This window comes from Rattus norvegicus, chromosome 10 (genome assembly GCF_036323735.1).
Source record: "Rattus norvegicus strain BN/NHsdMcwi chromosome 10, GRCr8, whole genome shotgun sequence".
Taxonomy (NCBI): domain Eukaryota; kingdom Metazoa; phylum Chordata; class Mammalia; order Rodentia; family Muridae; genus Rattus; species Rattus norvegicus.
The window spans coordinates 70,372,902-70,387,819 of NC_086028.1; the positions used below are offsets into that span (position 1 = coordinate 70,372,902).

General features: G+C 39.3%; 1 protein-coding gene across 6 annotated transcripts in view; it reads right to left on the reverse strand.

Annotated features, from left to right (window-relative positions):
• Usp32 (ubiquitin specific peptidase 32) overlaps positions 1-14,918 on the reverse strand; it is a 184,699-nt gene that overhangs the window by 19,592 nt on the left and 150,189 nt on the right. For all 6 annotated transcript variants that reach the window (NM_001401667.1, XM_017597308.3, XM_039086041.2 and 3 more), the window contains 4 exons: positions 12,842-12,953; positions 10,445-10,656; positions 4,763-4,947; positions 1,035-1,121 (listed from right to left, as the gene is read on the reverse strand). In NM_001401667.1, the coding sequence (NP_001388596.1) occupies positions 1,035-1,121; positions 4,763-4,947; positions 10,445-10,656; positions 12,842-12,953 (596 nt within the window). The remainder of the gene's footprint in view (positions 1-1,034; positions 1,122-4,762; positions 4,948-10,444; positions 10,657-12,841; positions 12,954-14,918) is intronic.

A 14,918-nucleotide genomic window follows, 5' to 3' on the forward strand; every position in this document is an offset into this window, starting at 1 on the left:
CCCAGTCTTTGGTTTTATAAAGCACGGAACAGTTGTTAATATATAGAAAGATACGGGTTTCATGCTAAGTAAAATAATACTGAAACTAGCTGGTATTTGATATAAACTGACTTGAAGGAAATTAGAAATTCATTTCTATAATGCTGTAAGATGAGTGCTATAACAGTGCTTATCTCTTGTAAAGTTGCATCTTAAGTAAATATGTAGACACATTTATGGAAGCAGGTACAAGGACAAGACACAGCCATTGCTCCAATGGCTACTGCACTTCGTTTGTTGTTATGTCTGTTCAGCTTCCTGCAAGCTGACTTTAGTACCATCAGGTACTGTCCCTACTGTAAGAGCAATGACCTATCAAAGACCTGTAAAACCTCAGCAAAGGTTACCAGTCAGGTTAGTGAACAGATTATGGTCTACTGGCCTAGAAAGAACATTTAGACTAATAATAAACATGTGTGTATGACTCAAGCCACAATACTCAGGAGGCTGAGCACTGGAGTTTGACATCAGCCTGGGCAACACAAATGAGACTCTATTTAAAAAGGGCCAACCCCCCCCCCCCCAAAAAAAACCAAAAACAAAAAAACCAAAATAACAAAAAGACAAAGTTTAGAATAAAAACATGGGGCTGGAGAGATAGCTTAGCAGTTAAGAGCACTGACTGCTCTTCCAGATGCCCTGAGTTCAATTCCCAGCAACCACGTGGTGACTCACAACCATCTGTAATGGGATCCAATGCCCTCTTCTGGTTGTATCTGAAAACAGCTACAGTGTACTCATAATAAATAAATAATCTTTAAAGAAAAGAATAGAAATGCTTATCATGGGTTATGAATTCGGGGTGGAATGTAATTTGTAAAATTACATGTCTGAAAAACAAACTTGTACTCTGGATTTCACAAAGAAGAGATGGACAATTCTCATTTTTATATCAAGCTTCTCATTATTCATGATTACATTCTAAATCAAGAAATCTTATAATAAAGTACTGTTTGAAATTGGCTCTATGAGACTGGTTTTACAGGTGACTTTACCTATACCATGGACACCAGGCACAGGAATTTCCATCTTTCTGTACAACCCGGAGAGTGAATGGATATTGATAGCCCATGCTGTCATCACTGGAAGAAGAAACATACCAAAGTCTAAGAAGCATTTCTAGTTTGGAAGTCTTAAAGTTATTCTGAGGAAGATGTACTTTCCACAGTAGTGTACCCCTGCTGAGATTACAGGTGTGCACCACTACACCTGGTTTAAGTAATGTCATGGAGTGAATCCTAGGTCTTTTGTTTGTCAGGCAAGTTCTTTCCCAACTGAGTTACATCCTTAACCCACCCACAAGTCTTTAATAGTCCAATTTGTTTGTTTTGTTTTTCAAGCTTCTTTGTATAGCCCTGGTTGTCCTGGAACTTGATTTGTAGATCAGGCTACCTCGAATTCACAGAGATCCACTTGCTATTGCCTCCTGAGTTTCTGGCAAAGAAGCTCTTTCTGTATAACCCAAATAACTACTGATGGACCTTATCATCTACTAGCATGTTCAAAGCAAGTGAGCAGCAAACCAAGACATCCAAGTATCCAAAGGAAGGAATAAAAATGATCAAGGAGCACCATAACAGAGGATGGAGTAGATATCAAGCTAAGACAGCCCTTTCCCTCCTGTTACAGTTGGATAGTTTTCAGCAGAAGGGATTATACCCAGGCTATTGTGCCTGCTAGGCTGGCACCAGATCACTGAGTTGTATCTTTAGGTTTCCTTTCATTTTTATCTGGACATAGGGTCTCATACTATGAGCCCAGGCTAGCTGCAAACTTACTCCAGAGGAGGAAAGACTCAAGATCATTATCCCATTGCCTCAGTCTGGGGAGCAGCTGGAATCATGGGAGTGAGTTACTAGGATTAGCTTCATATGAGATGTTCACAAAGTCCCTTAATGGACCATATATTAAAGACCTGGTTCCCATCCTGTGGCACTACTGAGAAGCAGAGGAACCTTTAGGATTTTGGGCCTTGAAGAACAAGTTTGGTCACATATCCTGAAGTGGATATTGGGATCGTGGTTCTTTTTTATCCTCCTGGTTCTTGGCCACACTGAAGCAAGCAAGTTGTTCAACTGCATACTCCCCATCAAGATATACCACAGGAGGTGTAAAGCACTGAGGCCACTGATCATGGAAGAGGACTAGCTCAGAAGTATGAGCCAAAATAAACCTTTCTTTAAACTCTGGTTAACTCATGTGTTTGTAGCTAAAGCCCTTCAACTTCCCTAGATCCTGCTTCTCTATTTTCTGTCTCTATATATTTTCTTACAGATACTCTTGAAAAGTAAAGCTATTCAGGTATATAGTGGCACATGCTTTTAATTTAAACCCATCCCTGGAGGGGCAGAGACAGGCAAATGTTCTGCAAAATAATTCTGAAATGTTCAGCCAATTTCCTATATAACCAAATTCCTCCTGAAATCTCCCAACCCTTGAAAAACTCCAGCCTTGCAGTTCTAGTGTTAATATAAACCCCACATTCTCCTGTGTTTGATGCTATTTTCTCAAATCCCACCTTAGGGAGATAGCCCTGTCTGACAGAAAATAAAGCCTGTATAATTAAATTAAAAAATTTTGGGTCAGTGGTTTTTACTCTTTTTCAGTGGGAATAACACAGTGGGCAGTGTTCAGTCGTCTTCTTATTCAGTCTCTCTGACTTGGAACAATTGGTCATTTTCTTTTGGTTAACCATTTATTCCTTTTGATTGTTTGCTTTTTTTTTTTTTTTTTTTGGTTCTTTTTTTCGGAGCTGGGGACCGAACCCAGGGCCTTGCGCTTCCTAGGCAAGCGCTCTACCACTGAGCTAAATCCCCAACCCCAATTGTTTGCTTTTTTGAGACAGGGTCTCTCTATGTAGTCCCAGCTCTCCTGGAACTAGCTATGTAGACCATAGCTAGTCTGGCCTTGAACTCACAGATCCTTCTGTTCCTGCCTTTTGACTGTTGGAATTAAAGGTGTTCAACCATTTAGTCTTGACTGATCAGACATTACTGGATGATTCCTTTTCCTTCCTCTCTTAACTTCTACTGTGTAGGTTGATGCCAAGGTGATACATGACTGGACAGCAGAGAGTGGGGAGGGGGACAAAGTTTTTGTAAGGTGGGGAGAGGGAGGAAGGAGGGTGATCAAGATGGAGTCTACAGAGGAGGATGGTTCAGATTTAGATCTATTTTATCTTGTCTAAGTTGGCAGTTTATAGCTTTATCAATTGACCGTGAATTTATTGTGTGGATGAATTGCGGATTGAGGGTTTAACATGTAAATCTAATTGCTAAATTACAAGTTTCTAGGACTTTGATTCTCCTGGGCTAAAGAGGATGGTATGTGAAAGAAATGGCTGAGAGGCAGTTGGAGTGTGTGGATCTGGTTCTGTTGCCTGCATGGAGTAAGAAAGCTCAGGGCCCACAGAACAAGATGTGCGTGTGTAAGGCATGGTAACTACCGCCTAGGGGACTGGATGAAGAGAGCAGCTAAAAGAAAGACACCCAGGAGTCCAGTGGCTTGCAGACCGCATGGCACAGTAGCAGCCAGAATGGGTGGATCCAAACTAATAGAGCTTTTTATCTCCACTTCTTGTTGACACCTGTATCTCCAGCAAAGGACATTTCAATCCGCTTCCCACATGCACAACAGCTATCTCTAATTAATTTGCTTTCTGTCCTTGCTAAGATCTGCCCCTTGTGGAGTCCCTCACTTCACAAGGACAGGGTCATCTACTCCCTGCTGCTCATGCTGGAAAGCCACCCTTTCCCTCAAAACCCACTCCTACTTCAGTAGCAAACCCACATCTACTTCAGTAGTAAACCCAGGAACATCTTCACCCAGAAGTCCCTTCACTCAAATTGATCCTATCCAGATGTCACTTCTACTAAAACAAGTTCATTAACTAACTTGCTTATGAATTTATTCACAGGTTGAAGATACACCTTAACCTTGTATCCAAATATCAAAAGGAATATATCATAGGGAACATAGCTTTTTCCAACTGTTATTACAGAAGCTAATTTTTCACTGCCAGAACAGGGGGAAAAAAAAAAAAAGAGCTGCAATTCAACTTTAATAGATGACACCGAGTCTCAAGGATTGGTCTAAGTGAATGCTGACCTCACAGAACGGTAACAGAAAGAGTTCAAAGAAAACAGAAAAGGGTTCACTCTCTGTTAGGTTTATGATACTTTCTGTTGAAAAGGCAACGTGTGGACATATCCCAAATGAATCATGTTATGGCACGAGTCTTTTTCAGAGTTCATTTCTAGATATGTCACCACCATTCTAAACTTCAGAGGATTGAGATGATTTAAATTTCCTGGTGAATTCATACTTTTGACTTTTACAACAAGAAAAGATAAGGATATTACTTGAGGCACTATAGGAGGGATTTAGGTAAGAGTAAAAAAAATGAAAAAAGTCATCAGATACTAGGATGGTTAGTTGATATATAAAACAGATCTTTTTATCACAACATATTCATAAAACTTGCTCTTAGTATTTAGAAATCACAGGACTGGGCTGGAGAGATGGCTCAGCGGTTAAGAGCACCGACTGGTCTTCCAGAGGTCCTGAGTTCAATTCCCAGCAACCACATGGTGGCTCACAACCATCTGTAATGGGGTTGGGTGTGTCTGAAGACAGCTACAGTGTGCTTATATACATTAAGTAAATAAATAAATCTTAAAAAAAAAAAAAAGAAATCACAGGACTTAGCTTATCCAGAACCTACCAATCCTGTGCATGATTGCTGGCTTCCTGAGGTGGGAGTGGACTGGCCAATCGAGATACTTGAATCCAAACTGCATCATAGAGATCTTTCTTCCGGGTATGCACAGTGCATGGAACAATCAGGGGCATTCCAAAGAGACTGGGGCGATTCTTCTGAGATGACAGGAAGTACAGTTCTGTCCTCATCTATGTGTACAAACAAGAGAAGAGAGCTAACAAAACAGGCTGCCAATTAACATGTATTTATACCCATTTTCTCCCCCTTCCACTGCCCCAAGACAGGGTAGGTCTGACTGTCCTGAAACTCATTCTGTAGACCAAGCTGGCCTTGAACTCACAGAAATCCCTTTGCCTCTGCCTCTGCCTCCCAAGTACGGAGATTAAAAGTATGACACCATTACCAGTAGAGAAAATTATGTAAAGTGGAGACCCATTGAAAGGCTGAGGTACTGCTCATTTCAGCGTTACCTATTAACTACTAAACCAGGAATTCAGATAAATCTCATACACAATGAATCATACGTAAAGAGTATTCACAGTTGCATAGCTCATTCTTTTTAAAAAATACCAGTAAGTAAAAGGTGGCAATGACCAAAATAATCACTAGTATAGTCAGGGAGGATACTGGAGAAAGCAGCTGTGAAAAAACCCAACCATCCTGGAGAACTCTCAAGGCTGGTCTTTTGTTGATCTAGAGTATTTTGTAAAAGACTTCCTCATGAACACCCAACTACACTTAGCTGTCAATCAACTTTGTTTCTATTTTGTCCTTAATATATAATAATAAAGATCTGTTATACTACTTTTTTTTTTTTTTTTTTTTTTTTTGGAGCTGAAGACCGAACCCAGGGCCTTGTGCTTGCTAGGCAAGCGCTCTACCACTGAGCTAAACCCCCAACCCCTATACTACTTATTTAAAATACTTTACATATGAATATATGTGTGAGTCTGAGCACATCTGAGTTTGGGCACACAAAAGTGGAGACATCAGGTGTTCTCTCCTGAATCTAGGGCCTGTGCTTTCCTGTCTAGGTTGGAAGCCATCAAGTCCCAGATTCTCCTGTTTCTGTCACTACTCTCCTCTGTCCCCAGAGCTGGGGCCACAGCTGGATGTAGGTCACCTAGCTGTCATGTATATACTACAATCCAAACTCTGGTCCCATGATTATGCAATGAGCACTCCCAACTGCTGACCCATCTCGCAGCCCTATTTACTTATTGTTGACACAGGGTCTCATGTAGGCCAGGTTGGCTTCAACTTAGTATGTAGCCAAAGATGTTCTTGAACTCCAGATCCTCCTGTCTCCACCTCTTTTTTTTTTTCTTTTTTTCGGAGCTGGGGACCGAACCCAGGGCCTTGCGCTTCCTAGGCAAGCGCTCTACCACTGAGCTAAATCCCCAACCCCCTGTCTCCAACTCTTAAATGAAGAGATTATAGGTTATGTAATTCTCAGGTATTTTATTTTCCCACTATTCACTTACACTTAGTTACAATACATAATTTTAATTAAGATTTTATTTCAAGCTGGGCATGGTAGTAGCTCACACCCATAATCTCAGCACTCAGAGGAGACTGAGGCTAGAAGAGTTCCATGGGCTTGAAAACAGGTTCTTTTTGATTTTTACACTCTACTGCACTGAATTGTGTCCCACTTTACACTAATATCACACTTACATGTTAGCTTATAAAATAAATTGTAAATTGGTAGCTTCACTTATGTTTTACCCTTTATAAGAACATCTTAATTATTCTTTTAAAATTCATTTATATTTTATGTACTTGAGTGTCTGTGTACACCAGAAGAGGGCATCGATCTCATTACAGATGGTTGTGAGCCACCATGTGGTTGCTGGGAATTGAACTCAGGACCTCTGGAAGAGCAGTCAGTGCTCTTAACCGCTGAGCCATCTCTCCAGCCCGTCTCTTTCACTTTTATGTGGTCTTGAAGTAGAACTTAGGTCATTTGGCAAGCACCTTTACTCACTGAACCATCTCCCTGACAATATTGCTGTAAGTTATTCGTTCGTTTGTTCGTTCGTTCGTTCGTTCGTTCATATGGGTATTTTGTCTGCATAAGTATGTGTACCACAAGTGGGCTTAGTACCTGTGGAGGCCAGACAAGGGCATCAGATCCCTTGGGATTGGAGTTGCAGATCACCATGTGTATGATATGTGTCAAACTCAGGTCTTCTGGAAGAGCAGACACAGCTCTTAACTGCTGAGCCATTCCTCAAGTCCCTTTGTTTTTAAGAATTTAAAAATACTGTGTTATGGGTATTTTACCTGCAGGTATGTCTGGGCACCACAATTTGTGCCTGATACCCAAAGAAGACAGAATAGGGGGCCAAATATCCTAGACCCAGAAGGTTGTGAATAGTCATGTGGTGGTGGGAATTACACCTGCATCTTCTGGAAGAATAGCAGGTGGTCTTTAACTAATGAGAAATTTCTCCAGCACCCATATATTTTATTTCTATTATTATTTTCTATATAGATGCTTCCTGTATGATTTGTGGAATTTATTTGTATTGAAATGGATACATAATTTAAAAAATATGATTAAAGTATTTATAGAGATAAATGGTGTATATCTGCCACCAAAATCTGTTTATGTGTAAATTCTGTAATTGGTAAATTCAATTTTACTTGGCAAAGCTTTTTTACATATGTAATTTTGAGTCCTCTCCCTCCCCTGCCAAATTAAAATTCTTTTCATTGCTTCCCCTCCCTGCCTTTGAGACAGGGTTTCTCTGTGTAGCCTTGGCTGTCCTAGAACTCACTCTGTAGAGCAGGCTGGCTTTCGAACTCGTACAGATCCATCTGCCTCTGCCTTCCAAGTGCTGGAATTAAGGGCATGTGCCACCACTACCTAGCTCACTTATTTTTGACAAAGAGTTTGTTTAAATTATTTTTACTTGTGTATATGTGTGTTTCTCTGTGAATATGCCACATATGTTCAGGTACCAGAAGAGGACAGAAGAGGACACCAGATACCCTGCAGCTGGACTTACAGGAGGTTGTGAGACACCAACCTGAGTGTTAGGTACCAAACACTTTTTAACTGCTGAGTCATCTCTCCAGCCCCAAGTTGAAGGTCTTGAAATGAGATCAAATAATGTAAGGAATTCTTTTTTTTTTTTTTTTTTATAATGTAAGGAATTCAAGTGGCAAGTATCTTTGTGAGAGAAAGGCAGAGGCAGAAGGGAAGATTCAGATAAACAATTAGGAAATGAGTTACATAGCCACAAACTAAGGGATGCTCAGAAACAGAAGGTAGGAGCCAAGGAAGAGTCTTCAACAGTCTTTTGGAGGGATCCATCTCTTGGTACCTTGATTTCAGACTTCAGGTTTCTATACTGTAAAGGAATTTCTGTGAAATCATACTTTGTTTCAATTTGTTATAAAAGTCCTTGGAAAGTAAAACAGTAACTCATTTATAATTTCATTTCTTTTGTTATATAATTAAAGAATTAAAGTACTTGTTTTTTAAACACTAATTTTGTTTCTCTACAAATTTTCCTTTCTCCTCCTTTCTAATTTTCCTTTAAACATTTTAAAAATATATAATTTATTTTTATTTTATATTCATTGGTGTTTTGCCTGCATGTACGTTTGTGTGAGGGTGTCTGTCAGAAGCCCACTGCTGTTACAGGCAGGTGTGAGTTGCTATGTGGTTGCGGGGAATTGAACTCACAACCTTTGGAAGAACAGCCAGTGCTCCTGAGCACTGAACCATCTCTCCAGCCCCTGAAATTTTTTCTTTTTGTTTTGTTTTTTTTTTCCAAAACAGAGTCTTACTATGTATGCCAAGGCTGGCCGGAACTCAAGGTCACCCTGCTTCAGCAACTTAAGTGCTGAGATTAGAGGTATGTAATGACTTTTATTTTCTTCTTATATGAGCAGGGTATATTTTAGCCAATAAATATAATAAATAAGGATATGATTAGTTCTCTTTTTCTGTTTCCTCCCCACTTTTTGGTGTTACGCAAATACTCTACTACTAAACAATACCCCCTAGCCAAAGAGTGAATTCTAAACAGTGGCAGGGGTAAATGGCTCTTAGAAATTACCTAGCAACTCAACTCTTTTATTAATTTTATTTTTTTGAGACAGGGTCTCATTGTGTAGCCATGGCGGGCCTGCAACTTGCTGTGTAGATGAGGCTGGCCTCAAACTCAGAGATATTCACCTACCTCTGCCTCTAGAGTGCTGGATTAAATGTGTACATTGCTCCACTCCTTTGTTTTATAAGATGCTGATATCAAAACCTAAGGGGTTCAACTGACTATCCAGTAGCAGAATTAGAGCCATAGCATAGTTTGTGTTTTTTACATGTGTGCTACGCATTTAGGCCAAAGGGTGATGGTGGAAACAGTCTTTGACCACTTTTACACCTGTTCATGGAAGCAGGTTCTTTTTTGTTTTGTTTTGTATTGTTTTGAGACAGGGTTTCTCTGTGTATCCCTGGCTGTCCTGGAACTCCCTCTGTAGACCAGGCTGTCCTGAAACTCAGAGACCTGCCTGCCTCTGCTCCCTAAGTGCTAGGAATTCAGGCAGGTTGTCTTAAAACCTGGAGTTTGCTGATACAGCCAGTCTTACTAGCCAGTTTGCTCTGGGAATTCCCTGTCTCTGTCTCCTGAGCTGAAATGACAAGTTGGCCAAGACCTCTCCAGCTGGCATTTACACAGGTTGTGGGAATCCAAGCTCTAACTTGTCCTCATGGTTTTCTGGCAAGTGCTGTAACCACTAAGACATCTCACCAACCTCCCCTTCTCACACCTTAAAAAAAGATTTATTTTTATTTTATGTGTATAGGTGTTTTTCTCACATGTATGTCTGTACAGCACATGCATGCAATGCTCATGGAGGCCCAAAGACTGCAATGGGTCCTCTGTAACTGGACTACAGTAGGTTATGAGTTGCAATGTAGATACTAGAATTCAAACTTGGGTCTTGTAGAAGAGCGGTCAGTGCTCTTAACTAATGAACAGTCTCTTCAGTTTCACCCTCAAGTTTTATAATTTAAAAAATTAAAAAAAATCAGCCTTCAATGGAAGGAGCTCGTTTAGCAAGGGAGAACTTACAAAAAACTTAACAAAGAACATTTTTTTTTTTTTTTCCGGAGCTGAGGACCGAACCCAGGGCTTGCCTAGCAAGCGCTCTACCACTGAGCTAAATCCCCAACCCCTCAAAGAACATTCTTGTATCCTCCAAAAACCACACAATGGTAATAATAAAGTATTTAACAAAGAGACTCACATTTACATGGCAGAGATGCATAAGCTTATACACGTGCAACACACATTTTAGAAAAAAGCATTACTTGTGTGTGGCTATCCAGCACTCTCTTGTTTTGGTACGTTTGAGGCACAGTCTTAATATTTAGCTTGGGTTAACCTGGAACTTGCTATGCAAGCCAGTCTGGCCTCCAACTCACAATTCTCGTCTCAGTCTTTCCAATGCTAAAAAGATTGCAAGTGGACATCACCTCTCACCCTGCATTCTGCTGCCTCTTAATGTACAGTAAGGAATGTCATTTCTTATAACAGCAATCACATAGGCTATGGATAAGCATATATCATATAATGTATATTCAAGAAACATGTGAAAGAAACAAAATAACTCCATTTCACCATTGATAGCTGACATGACCAATAGTAAGTCGTGTAATATTTAACTAACCATTTTTCGGTGGACTGCAATGATGTAGCCTGTAAAGGGGTCATCAGGAAGAGGTGGCATATGACCATTCACTATTCCGTTGGTGGCATTCTTCTCAGTTCCACATGGTACAACTGTATTTGGCATTCCATTGGGGATGAATATAGGTCGAGGCAGATCCCCATTGGTAGTCACGGTGAACAGTCCATTTGTAGATGGAGAAGAGGAGCAATCTATAAATTCAGAGATATGCACAGTATCATAACCTTGTATCATTATTAACTTTGCTCTTTTTTCAAGTATTTTGAGAGTCTTGAACATTGGTAGTGTTCACTCTCCTAATTCAGGACAGAGAATGCATAGACCAATTAACAATTCTAAATTTATTAGCAAATTTAAAGTTTAGAATTTATTTTTATAACTCATGCTTATGATTAAAGGACAACAAAAGAACTGTGGTAACTTCTCCAGCTGTGGTAGAGCTTCTCCAACAATCCCATGAGTATGTGATGCACAAACACCTCTACCATTCACCTGCCCTTTCTTCTCCTTTAAAACTCTCCATTTCTCTCAAAATATTCTATCTAATCTAGCTATATGCCAGTTGTTAATTTTTAAATGAAAATTAAGATAAAGGGCTGGAGAGATAGCTCAGTGGTTAAGAGCACTGATTGTTCTTCCAGAGGTCCTGAGTTCAATTCCCAGCAACCACATGGTGGCTCACAACCATCTGTAATGGGATCTGCTGCCCTCTTCTGGTGTGTCTGAAGACAGCTACATTGTACTCATATAAATAAAAAAACAAATAAAAAAAGATTTCTGAAGCTGCTGGGCATGTTGGTATACATGCTTAAAAAAAAAAAAAAAGATAAAAATGCATTCCCTTAGTGAGTAAGGCTCAGTCTAAATAGCTACCTACCTTTCAAATGCTCAACAGCCTATGTAACTGATGGACACTGTATTGGAGAACAGAGATGATAGTTTCCATCATTCAACAGTGATGTGCTAAAGAGAACATGAAATCACCTACTGACTCACCTTCACTGTAACTGTCACATGCCAGCTTCACTTTCTATGAAGTACTTTATAGTAGGAGAATCAACCAAATGATAAGTTGTCAAGGAAGATTCCCTGGGTGTGATGGTTTATACATGTAATCTCTTCACTTAGAAGACAGAGGAAGGAGGATCATAAGCTCATGGTAAATCTGAGATACACAGTGTAACACTGTCTCAAAAACCTAAGATCATGTTGTATAGCATTTTTCCTCCTAACTGAAACATTCTTCCAAGAGGTCCAGAAGATCAGGCAACAAACAAAATGTCGTATGTGTGACAAAGTGGAAACTTGTGATATTCTTGAAGACCCCTTTGCAGCCTTGCAGAAGCAGTAAGTAAATTTGGGGAAGGAGACTGAACGGCAAATCTCCTGAGTGTAGAGATTTCTCAGACTATGGGAGCAGCCTCAAGCTGTGCAGAGAGCTTCCAGATACAGATTTCTTGAATCTTCACTAGGGCTAAGGTGGGCTTCTTGATGATGCAGCTGCTTTTTTGAATCATTCCTGCTCCTGTAAGTAACCCCTTACCAATAGTCCTGTAGTAACACCAATAAAAACTTATTGGTTCACCAAACTGGACTTTGGTGCTGTCATTACTTTTGATCTGTCATGGTTTTACTTTTTGGGGTAAGTAGACATGTGCATGTTGTTTGCATCTTCTTGGGAAAATACTCTTACACCACAGGCTGCTAAGAGGCACAGCACTGTCCTAGGATATCTAAATCCTTAGGTTAAACCCTTAGCACCAGAACAAAAGGACAAAGTTTATGAAGCCAAAAGGACTGAGTGACCAATCATATTAAAGCATGTATAATAACTGGATGACAAATTCCTATTTAGCTAAATGTGTTGTTTATATTTTCTGATAGTAGGCTCCTTTCATCTGTGCCATTTTACCATTACGAAGAGTTACAAGAGATCTGAATGTTAATGGTATATATATGAGTTAAGAGCTACCTAGTTAGTTTATTTTTTATACTATTTCTGAATTTAGATTTCCCACCAATCAAAAGAAAAATCTGAGTTAAATGGTTATTAGAATTCTTAGAAAAATCTTCTGTCAAAGGTTTCTTCTGGACTCAAAAATTCTTTTGAGCACAACCTATATAAAAAAAAGATTTTAATTCTTAGACCAGTGTTTACTATATTTATATATGTATGCACATATGTATGTATAAGCACATGCCACCGCATGCATGTGAAGGTCAGAGAACAGTTTGCAGGACTCAGTTCTCTCCTTTAGAAGTCTTGAGGTCTAAACCCATCAGGCTTAGCTGCAAGCCTCTAGCTGAGCTATTCTGCTGGCCCTAGATCAACATTTAACACTGCGCTTATGAGAATGAACTTTAGTTCTGTCTTACCTGTTTGAATCGGACTGCAAGCTGAAACTGGAGATGCAGGAATAGGAATTTCAAATGCACACAAAAATCCACTCACTGAGAGTCGAACTTTTTGGTTGTCCTGAGGGAAGTTCTACAGAAAGAAAAACAAAGAAACAAAACAAAAACAAGCAAATAAACAAGAAAGAAAGAAAAGGTTTTAGATAAAATAGAAAAATTATCTCTGAGATGTATAGCAATTTTTTTTGAGAAAAGTTCTCATTATGCAGCTCTGGAACTCACCATGTAGACCAAGATGACCTCCAGCTCACAGAGATCTGCCTACCTCTACTTCTGCTGGGATTAATGTGAGCCACATTAGTAAAAACAATCTTCTCTGGTTAACTGAAGATGAATGCTAGATAAAATAACTTAAAATTCACCTCCCTGCCAAAAAAACCCCACTTGTCTCCGTCCACAGAAAAAAGTATGCTGTGGGTGACTGTAACTTTTATCTTGTGTTTCAACTATCCAAACTGAAAACCCTGACAGATCTCTTTATATTTAATAATAATAATAATAATAATAATAATAATAATAATAATAGAAAATCAACGTATCCTGGGTGTGATGACATGCCTTTAATCCCAACAGAGAAGGGAGATCTCTGTGAACTCAAGGACCCTGGTCTACATAGAGTGAGACTCTTGTCTCAAAAAAATAACAATAACGAAAATGTCAACCTGGTAAGGCTCTGTTCAGAGGACAGAAATTTGTAATCACAGCTTCTTAGAAGGCTGAAGTAGGAGAAAGGTGAATTTACTTAGTTTCTAATTCATTAGCATTCTGAAAAGTAAAACAGTCAATGGGGACTGGAGAGATGGCTCAGCAGTTAAAAACGACTGCTGTTCTTATGGACAATCCAGAATTGGTCCTTAGCACTGACATGGCAGTTCACAATCACCAGAACTGCACTTCTAGGAGATTCAATGCCCTCTGCTGACCTTGTACTATTTGTAGATGCAAGTCCATTATAAAATGGGATACTATTGCATATAGCTTATGTACTCCATTTCTACCATTACCTAATATGTAATAGAAAAACAGGATGTAAATAAAGACTATTGTTTAAGAAGTAATGACAAGGAAAAAATCTAGACATGTTTCAATGCAGCATTTTATTTTCTAAATTATCTTTGATCTGTGACTAAGTAAGAGACTAAAACAAAGGCTTCTAGTGTAAAGGGATGATTTATGTTTATAAATACATATTCATAAATGAAGAGTTAGAGAGATGGCTCAGAGGACCCAAGTTTGACTCTCAGAAGTTACATGGCAGCTTACAACTGTTTGTAGTATACACGTAGGCAAAACACCCGAACATCAAAAAGAAAAAGGGCCATAGAGATGGCTCTGTGGTTAAGAGTCATATTTTTTCAAAGGACCTGGGTTTAAATCCCAGAAATCATATCAGATAACTCTAGTTCCTGGGACACCTCTGAAGGCATCTCCACTCAAGTGCACATACCTACACAGACATACATACATATACATAATTTAAAATAAAATAACATGAAAAAGGAATAAAATTGTTTAAAGTATAGAAAATAACTGAAGAAAAATTCTAGTGACAGTTGATGGGGGAATAACACTATACTGTAATAGCTACCCTTCATATAAGCAGTCTTAGATTATACCCTTCTCTCAAACTTTCACCATCACTTATTATTTGTCTTTCTGGTAGACAACACTTCAAATTTCTTGATTAGAAAATGGTATACAGGGCTGGAGAGATGGCTCAGCGGTTAAGAGCACCCGACTGCTCTTCCAGAGGTCATGAGTTCAATTCCCAGCAACCACATGGTGGCTCACAACCATCTGTAAGGAGATCCGATGCCCTCTTCTGGTGTGTCTGAAGACAGCTACAGTGTACTTATATAAATAAATGAATAAATCTTTAAAAAAAAAAAGAAAAAAAAAAGAAAATGGTATACAATCTGGGTGTGATGGTGAATACCTTTAATCTCATCAAAAGCAAGTGGACCTCTTAAGAGTTCAAGGCTAGCCTGTTTCACATAGCCAGCACAGGACAGCCAGAGGTACACAGTGAGGCTCTGTC